Below are 9,416 nucleotides of genomic sequence, written 5' to 3' on the forward strand. Positions count from 1 at the left end.
AGCCCGAGTTGGTGATCATCCCACTGGCATATCTCATCATCTTCCTCGTGGGCACGGTGGGCAACTGCCTGGTCCTGGCTGTGCTGCTGCGCAATGGGCAGGTGAAGAACACCACCAACCTCTTCATCCTCAACCTGGGGGTGGCCGACCTCTGCTTCATCCTCTTCTGCATCCCCTTCCAAGCCACCATCTACACCCTGGAGGGCTGGGTGTTCGGGTCCTTCATGGTGCAAGGCTGTGCACTTCTTCATCTACCTCACCATGTACGCCAGCAGCTTCACCCTGGCCGCCGTCTCCCTTGACAGGTAGGAAAGGGGATGGGGAGGCTCCCCGCACCCTGAAGCTCCCCCTTCTCTGGATCCTTTCTGGGCAGGAGATGGGACCGAGTCCTCTGGAATCAAGCCCCAGTTGCTGCGACCTCCTGGGGCTCCCAGGTGAATCCCTGTTCATGTGTGCCAGAAAAAATGCCCCCCTGTCCAGCTGGAAGAGGCTTTCAGGCCCCAAAGCTGTGGAACTGGGATTTATCCACAGGCTCTGGCAGCTGAATGAGGGGATAGGAAACTGTAGAGAAGCAAAACTCAGTCTTTGTGCAGCCTTGACTCTTCCTGGGATATGGGGAGGGAGCTCCTGCTCTCCAAACAGCCCATGGCAAAGTGGGCAAACCTCAAGAAAGAGGAGACACTGGGATGGTTGAGCTGGGACACCACTTTTCTTACCCTCCCTGTTTATAAGCAAAAAAATCCCTTTGAGTCCCAGCCTGGCCCTGGGTGGGTTTATCTGGGCAGCTCTGTAAAAGGCCGCCTGTTGCTCCTGACAGCTTTACCCCGAGCTGGCTCAGCCCCTGGCTCCACAGGGGATGGTGAGTTACTGACCTGCAGCAGGTGAGAGGCAAGTAGCTCCTGGTGCTGCTCTGCTCAGTGCTCAAAACCAATGAGATGGTGGGATGTGGAAAGCCCTTGTGAAAGTCCCCTGGGAAGAGCCACAGCAGCTCCAGCACAGGGCTGGATGTGTGCTGCTGTCCCATCCCAGCTGCCAGGACAGCACCCCAGGAGCTAAAACGCAGGCAGGGTCTGTCTCTCCTCCTGCATCCCACAGAGCTGGGAGCAATGGAGGTGTCGAGCAAGCAGGGGCTTGCATGAGCCCCTAGATCTGGGTGTAATGAAGGAACCTGCTAATTGCAGAACTGAAAATGGGTGACGTGCTTTTGCGTGTGCCAGCGTGAGCAACACAGTGTCTGGGGGTCCTGGGGACTCACTCCTGCCTTTGTATCCTCACTGCTGCTCTCACTTGTGCCAGACAGACTGCTGATCAAGTGAGGATCTGATGGATTAGGGAGAGGGACAGAAGGGGACTGGCCCTGTCTTCCCCATGAGCACTGCTGGGAGGCAAGAGGGTGATGGGACAGGGTTGAGGCAGAGGATCCTCCTCACCCCTCGGGAACACTTAGAAGCATCAGAGAAGCAGCTATGGGACTAGTTGCCCTGGAAAGCTCAAATCCATCACTTTTGTCCTTCCTCCAGTCTGTTCCTGGAGCAGCTCTCTGTGCCCTCCCCAGGACTGCAGTTGTGTCCCTTTCCCTTTCCCATGCAGGTATTTGGCCATACGATACCCGCTGCACTCGAGGGAGCTGAGGACACCCAGGCATGCCCTCACAGCCATCTGCTTCATCTGGGGGCTGTCCTGCATCTTCTCAGGCCCTTATCTCAGCTACTACCAGGAATTCCAGCTGGCCAACCTGACTGTCTGCCACCCCATCTGGGAGATCTCCCAGCGCAAGGTCATGGACATCTGCACTTTCATCTTCAGCTACATCATCCCAGTGCTGATCCTGAGCCTCACTTATGTGCGGACTATTCACTACCTGTGGAGGTCCGTGGATCCTCTCCAAGACATGTCAGAGTCCAAGAAGGCCAAGCGGAAGGTCACCAGGATGATCATCATTGTAGCTGTCCTGTTCTGCCTCTGTTGGCTGCCCCATCACCTGGTCATCCTCTGTGTCTGGTTCGGGTACTTCCCCCTCAATCATGCTACATATGTGCTCCGCATCCTCTCACATCTCATCTCCTATGCCAACTCCTGTGTGAACCCCATTGTCTACGCCCTGGTCTCCAAACACTTCCGTAAGGGCTTCAAGAAGATTTTCATCTGCCTCTTGCACAAGAAGGCAGCCAACAAGGTGCACGTGGCCCAAGTGATGAACACCATCAGCACGCTGGAGGCAGAGCTCAGCGAGGTTACCCACATCAGCAAAGCCCTGCCTGCATGCTCCTCCCTGCGCTGCAAGGTCCCAGCCGAGCCCTGGGGGGAGGCAGAGTTGGTGGGACATCAGCAGAAAGCAGATGGCTCCTTCATCACCTTCAACGTCACCTAGCAGAGCTTCTTCACACCCCATGGCTTTGCAGTCTCCTGCAGCATCACAGGCCTGAGGATGGGCAATGTTTTGGGTTGAAATGCATCAAATCCTACCCTTTTTCATTCAAATGCACCCAGATACTGTAACTGTTAAAGCGATGCTGCTGACCATGGACTCAGCCAAGCGACCGACCGAGGATCCAAGGGCAGGGTTTGCTTGCACCAAGCAGAGAGATGAAACCCTCAAATCAACTCTCGTGTAACCACCCATTCCTCTGTCACGGACAGACTTACACCCTGTTGCATCTATACCTGGAGCCTCCTGAAAACTCTGGTCCCTCCAACCAACGCAGCATCTGGCTGGAGTTAGCGGGGTGCATTTTTAGGGACATCTGCGAAGTCTTGATTCGTTTGTGTCCCATTTCAGAGGCTTTGTCCCACAGCAACGCTGGCCACAGCCACATGGGCACAAACCTGGCTCAGGCAGAAAAATCCAGAAGAGAAGCATAGAAATCAGTAGACAAACCTTCCTGGCACAGCCAGTGCTGGCTGGGTTTTCACATCTCCCTGGGACTTGTGGCTCAGGGAAGGTTTCTTGGAGATGGAGCATGGCTGGAAGCAGCATCCATAGCCACGATGAGCACCGTAGCCCAAGTACAGGACTGCCAATGGCACAGGGAAGTGCTCCGTGATGCTGATCATGGCTCATCCCTGCCATTTCAGTGCATGCAAAGCTCTGCAGAGCATCTGGAGGTCACCAAGGACTAAGGCCTGGTGAGGCTGGAGGCTGTTTGCCAGGGGAGCACGGCTGTGGCCCCATGGGAGAGATTGTGCTGCCAGGGGAAGCAGAGCAGGAAGTCAGCCGGTCAGTGCTGGGGAAAGATTTTAATGCTTTCAGTCAGCTTGGGCATGGCTCAGCATCTCAGCCCAAGTGAGGTGCTTGTGGAGAAGAGCAAAGCAGAGCACTGGCACCACTCTCCTGCAGCCATGGTGTGAGGCCAGCCAGCGAGGGCTGCCAGGGGACCTCAGCCAGCTGGGGAAGCTGCAATAAACTCCTCCATCCCGCATCCCGTGTCCTGCTCCCTTGAGACACTCTGCTGTCCACAGCAGAGGAGAGGTGGGTGCTGGAGGGGTGGTGGGACCCATGGGAAGCAGCAGGCAGCGAGGAGGTGGAGGATGTAGGTTATGTCTGCAGACATCCATCGAGGCGGGGACCGCTGTGGTGTGAGGAATGGCACTGTGCTCCCCTTAACGCAGCTGTACCCGCACACAGGGACCGACGTGACTAACGCTGCAAAGGCTCCATGAGCGACTGTGACCACCAGTAGCCAAGGGCTTTATTTAAAAACCCATCATTTTCTGTACCAGAAGAACATCACTGGAATAGGATCAGTTAACTCTTTAGAAAAGGCTGCAGCAGAGCACAGCCAGAGGTGGTGATGAAGGAGTACAGGAGCTGGGACGGGCTGCACTGAGCATCCCCGCGACGCCCAGGTCTGTACCCCAACAGCACCGAGCACCCCTGAAGATCAGGTCTCTATAAAGTGCCATTACAGAGGGTGTAAATCTGTCTGCACAGATTTCCCTCCTTTCAACATCCACATGGCAGAACCAGGATGCCTTGCAGGAGGTTGTTTCTGTCCAGGACCCTGGCTCTCCCTGGGTGTCTGCTCCAGGGTCCAGGTTCCGACATAGCCCTCCACCCCTCCTCAGCACTTGGCCTTTCTTCCCGGGAAGCTTTTGGCTATCAAACGTTTGTTTTCCCCTGCTGAGCATTATTATAACCAGATCTTCCTGTCCCCATGCAGAGGGCCATAAATCAGCCACTGCCTCATATCAATAACCATTATATTTAGTCTAGGCCTGCTCACAGCTTAAGTCACAGAGAGCGAGTGTATAAACAGCTCCATTACTTATATCTACATTTATCTCCTCTGCTCAACCCTTCCCAGCCAGGGAAAACAGTGGATCAGCCATGCAAGCATGACTGAAAGCCTTATCTTCCTCCTGCCCTCATCCACCTCTGCTCGGAGAGCCGCAGGATCTGGTTCTGTTGGATCCTCTCTGCACTGAGCAGCTCAACCACCTCTCCTGGACCATTATCCACTTGGATAACTTGGGAATGGAGATGGTGTCCTGGGTATCCTCACCATGGGATGAGAGCTGGGGTGTCAGGGAGAAGGACCCGAAAGGAGGAGCAAACCCCTGGGGCTGTGTAACTGCCCTAGAGCAGGCTCTGCACAGCACCCAGCCCAGGGGGGCTGCACCTCCCTCCTACCTCCAGCACCCCAGAATCCCCTCCAACACACACCACAGCTCACACGGCTGCTCTCACCCTCGTGCAGGAGGAGCAAAGCTCCATTTGATATTCCACAGCAAGGTCCAGGCACAGCCCAGCTGCCCCACTCGTCTTATGGATCCTCACCCATCGATCGGTATCTGCTCATTTGCAGGCAGCGAGAGTGAAGCCTGTGCCAGTTGCTGGATCATTATGTCATTTACAGGATGCTACAGAAATAGAGAAAAGGAGGAAAAAAAAGAGCTTCTGTTCTATCTGCCATTGCCCCTGCTCATCTGAGGATGAAACCATCTCCCTCCTTCCTGGCCTGTGTCTTGATGAGCCCTTCAAGACCAAGCACAAGGTTTTGCTGCCAGCACAAAATCGTGGTGGGAAGCAACTTCACCTCAAACAACAGAGTGTAACCAGCCCAGATGGAAAAAACAAGTGCAAGGTGACTTGCCACTGCTCAGCATCCTCCCAGCTCAGTGGGGACGGGGCTGCCTGTGTGTCCCCTTGGGAGGTTTTATCTTAAGTTAACCCTGCTGCAAGTCCTGGTCTTCCAGTTAAAGTTTAATAAATCAAATTCAACTGGGAGTGGAAAATAATTAGGCTAGACTCAGCTCCCACCAAGTCCAATGGTGGGAAGGGAGATGAGGGGCACTGGGCTGAAACCTCAGGTGGGTGTGTTTTCCAGAGCATGGATTTATCACTGAGGCTGAAGCAGTTGGTTTGGTTTGTGGTTTTGTTTTCTTTTCAGACACTTACTCTGACAATTTGCTCCCCAGTACAATGAGACAGGAAGGGGGGTGGGGGCTGAGGCTTTTGAGCCTCCCAACCTCATCTCTGCTGTATGCAGGTCCTCAAACCAGTAGCAACCCTGGAGCTGGTCCTCATCCCAGCAGGGTCTGACAAACCCCTTTTGCTGCCCCAAAATAACAGTCAGTGCCAAGAAAGCCATGAGAGCAGGTAGCACACCCAGACCCTGACACATCCCCCCAGCCTGGCCCACGGCAGCAAAAAACCCCAGAAAAATGTAACTCCAGCCCCAAAACCCTGGGAATCAGAGATGTGTCCCCCAGCCTGGCCCTGCCTGTGTCTGGAGATTCACTGGCAGCCAGAACAGAACAGGAGGACGTTAAACCCCACAGGAGCCTTGGAGGAAGCAAAGGGGGAGGCAGAGGGGGCTCAGCCCTGGTGCCATGGGGCAGCCCCAGGTTGGGTCCATGGGCCCTTCCCACGGTCTGAGCATCACTCACATCTCCACACTCAGCTCTGAGTGAGGAGTGTGAAGGGCTCAACTGTGAGAGTGTCGGGAACAGTGCTGGCTGCCATGATTGCTCTTAATTAACGTGTTGCTAAGACATTCCTTACCATAAAAAGCCAAGGAGCATGTGGAACCATTTTCCAGTGCTGTGCAGCGTTGGATGTGACTCAGACACTTGAGGTCAGCCCAGAGGGGGTGAGCAGCTCCCCCCGCTCCCACCCCAAGGAAGGGATGGCTCTGACTGGAGGATGCTGCTGCTCCAAGAGCAGGTTTGGCTGCCTCTGTGGCTGCTCAGCAGGGCCAGGAGCCTGTCCACATCCCCACATTCATTCCCTGTACAGGGTAGAGGCAGGTGGTGTGGGAAGAGTTAGAACCAGGGTGAGCGGGAGGCTGGATTTAGGAAACAGGGATCGTGTGGTTCAGCTTTCCCTTTAGCTCAGGGAAAACAAGGGTCTTGGACTCCCACATAGGAGCTACACAGCCAGGAGCAGCAGAAACCATCTCTTACCCCAGATACCCACCACCTCCAGCTCCTCCTCACAGCACAGCTACCACTGAACCAGGTCCTCAGCTCCCAGCAGCTTCTCACCCCGCTTCCTTCCTCCAGATGTGGCCAGGGCATCTTTATGGTAGAACACAACCCAGCCAACTTCTGTTGCTGGCAGTGGAGAGACCAGGAGGGAGCAGGACATTTTGCATCCTATTCTGTGACTGCATCTCCCCACCTCTGAGCTGAGCTGGACCAGCTCCTCATCAGCCCCAGAGTGGTACAGCTTTCCTGGGAAATGGCCTGACAGCAAAGCCCAGAAATGCCTCTTTCAGTGTAGGCTGTGCAGAGGCCTTCCCAAAGTCTCCAGAAAACATGATATGGTCCCATCCCAGACCCTAAGTGATCTCATATTTTCTTTGGGCATTGGTTAACACAAGAGCAAAGCACAGGGAGGATACCAGCTCCCACACTGAAGCTCAGATGCTCCAGGAAGGCTGCAAAGCTTCCCCCTTCCCTCCCCTGGCTTTGCCTACAGCTATTCCAGGTGAATCTCCTCACCCTGGGATTGGCTGCAATAAAACATGTTTTACAGCCTCAGGCTGAGCACAACAAATTCCATACACTCTCCTGGAGAAAGAATTTCAGAATAAACCATTGCTGTGGTAGAAACAGATCCAGAAAGATGGAATCCAGCTCCTCTGGTGAATGTCAGCATGTGAATCCAGCAGGCTCAATGCCACATATAATACAAGCCAGCAGCACTTTGCTTATGCTTAAAAACACTCTGTCAAGTGTCTGCCAACCTTCAGAGGCTCTTGGAACCGGCAGAGTAAAAACCACCTAGCACTGAAGTCTCAGGTTTCCTCAAGCATTTGAGATTCAAGAGCAGGAAGGAAGGTCCCTGCTGGGGAGGGTTCTTGGGTCAGTACTGAGAGCCTGCATGGCCAGACACATGAAAAACAGCTGGGCAGGTGTGATCAAGATTTGAACCCTCACAGTGGTCCAGCTCTGGGCTGGACAAGCCTGTCAAATCTGCTGTTTTTCAGGCATTTGCTACACCACTGAGAGCAGGTAGTATTTCAGACCTTGCTCAGGTCCAGGCTGAGGAAGAAGATGTCAGGGGTTCAGAAAGGTCAGGAGTTACCCAAAAACCAGCCATCAGTGGAGGGAGCAGCCCAGGTAAGCAGCTGGGTCTGCCACAGAAAGATCTGTGGTCTCATCCAGGCTCTAACATCCAGCTTCTGTGGGACATGGGCTGAGATGGGTCATCACCTCTCTGCCCTTTGCTACTTGGCCTCTCTTATCCACTGGCACCATAACTGTCCAGGGCAGCCCCTTCCCAGGGTGCACAGACCTGACTTCCCCAGGGAAACAGCCCACCTCTCACAGAATCACAGAATGTCGGGGATTGGAAGGGACCTTGAAAGATCATCCAGTCCAATCCCCCCGCCAGAGCAGGAACCTAAATGAGATCACACAGGAAGGCATCCAGGCGGGGCTTGAATGTCTCCAGAGAAGGAGACTCCACACCCTCCCTGGGCAGCCTGTCCCAGGGCTCTGTCACCCTCACTGTAAAGAAGTTCCTTCTCAAGTTTAAGCGGAACCTCCTGTGTTCCAGCTCACACCCATTGCCCCTTGTCCTACCATTGGACATCACTGAGAAGAGCCTGGCTCCATCCTCCTGACATTCACCCTTAACATATTTATAAACATTAATGAGGTCTCCCCTCAGTCTCCTCTTCTCCAAGCTAAAGAGCCCCAGCTCCCTCAGCCTTTCCTCAGCAGGGAGATGCTCCACTCCATCATCTTGGTGGCTCTGTGCTGGACTCTCTCCTAGCTGTGATGCTCACTGCACAGAGCAGCCTCCCCTGCTAGGAAAAGAAAAGGCAGGGTGGGTAGATGCACAACAGCAGAAGGGTTAAAATGCAGCTCTTCACCTTTCCACTATCCATTCCCACTCCTGGTTCCATGCTGAGGTCTGCCTTGCCCTCTCCACTTCCCCATGCTCTGCAGTGCCCCAGACAGTGACACAACAGCTCTTTCCACTGCTGGGCTAATTAGACACCAGCATCCATTCACTCCTATAAACACGGGCTCAGGTGAATAATGGATTTGCTGCAAATTGCAAAGCAGCAGCTACTGTGAGTGCTCCTCGCTCTATGGAAACCCTGTATTTCAAGTGTTACCATGGGCAGATAATGGAAAAGATCCCACAACAGAGCAAGCAGCAGGAGTGAGTGAGGTGGGAGCACAAGGTACCTGGCCAGAGACCACAGAAACAACACAGGTGCTCCAAAGCTCTGAAAGGCCTTGGTACGAAGACAGCAGAGTCCAGGTCCTGTGCCAAAGCCTGACAGTATCACTCCATGGCACACGGAAGAGCAGCACTTGTTTCTCATGTGATGCCCGTGGGTTAAATGAAGGGAACAGACTTGGCCGCTTGCAGGGAAAAGATGCATCAGATTTAACAAGACAGGAGACAAAACAGGGATGAGAAGAAGGTGCTCTGCAGAAATCTGTATGGGAACACTTCTACACATGCTCAGCCTCAGGTCAGTGAGGAGCAGCACCAGTCAGGATGCCATGGAGCTCCCTCTGGTTCTCACTGCTCTGTCATGACTCCAGCCTGACATCGCTCTGTCTACCACCACCTCACACAGAACAGAGAACTGCTACTGGGATAGCCATGAAACATCCCCTGTACGTAACGAGACTGCAGGCCAGCCAGGCAGCACCACAGCCAGGCAGCACCACAGCCAGGCAGCACCACAGCCAGGCAGCACCACACCACAGAATCAGCATCTTGTCCCATCACTGAACTAAACAACAGTTAAAGAGTAACAAAATGAAAATCCTTTGAGATCCTACAGAACTGAGATTCCCAAAACACATCAGGGAAGCAGGCAGCACCAACTGGAGCTTACAGCCTCCTGCACTTATCAGAAGGACAGTACTTATAAGGTTTTGTGTTTGGAGTTTTTATGGGGCTTTTTTTTGTTGTTGTTGTTGTTTGGGTTTTTTTGGTTTTT

The 9,416-nt window shown here is 53.8% G+C and overlaps 1 protein-coding gene across 1 annotated transcript; it reads left to right on the forward strand.

Moving 5' to 3' along the window:
* Positions 1–5: 5 nt before the first annotated feature.
* On the forward strand, positions 6–2,371 carry LOC104527271 (galanin receptor type 2-like; the record flags this gene model as incomplete). The annotated part of the gene is given in 3 exon segments (XM_010170943.2): positions 6–227; positions 229–305; positions 1,591–2,371. Coding segments are annotated over 3 exon segments (1,080 nt in total), but the record flags the coding sequence as incomplete, so codon positions are not given.
* Positions 2,372–9,416: the final 7,045 nt, after the last annotated feature.

This window comes from Antrostomus carolinensis, unplaced genomic scaffold (assembly GCF_000700745.2).
Source record: "Antrostomus carolinensis isolate BGI_N321 unplaced genomic scaffold, ASM70074v2 scaffold30296, whole genome shotgun sequence".
Taxonomy (NCBI): domain Eukaryota; kingdom Metazoa; phylum Chordata; class Aves; order Caprimulgiformes; family Caprimulgidae; genus Antrostomus; species Antrostomus carolinensis.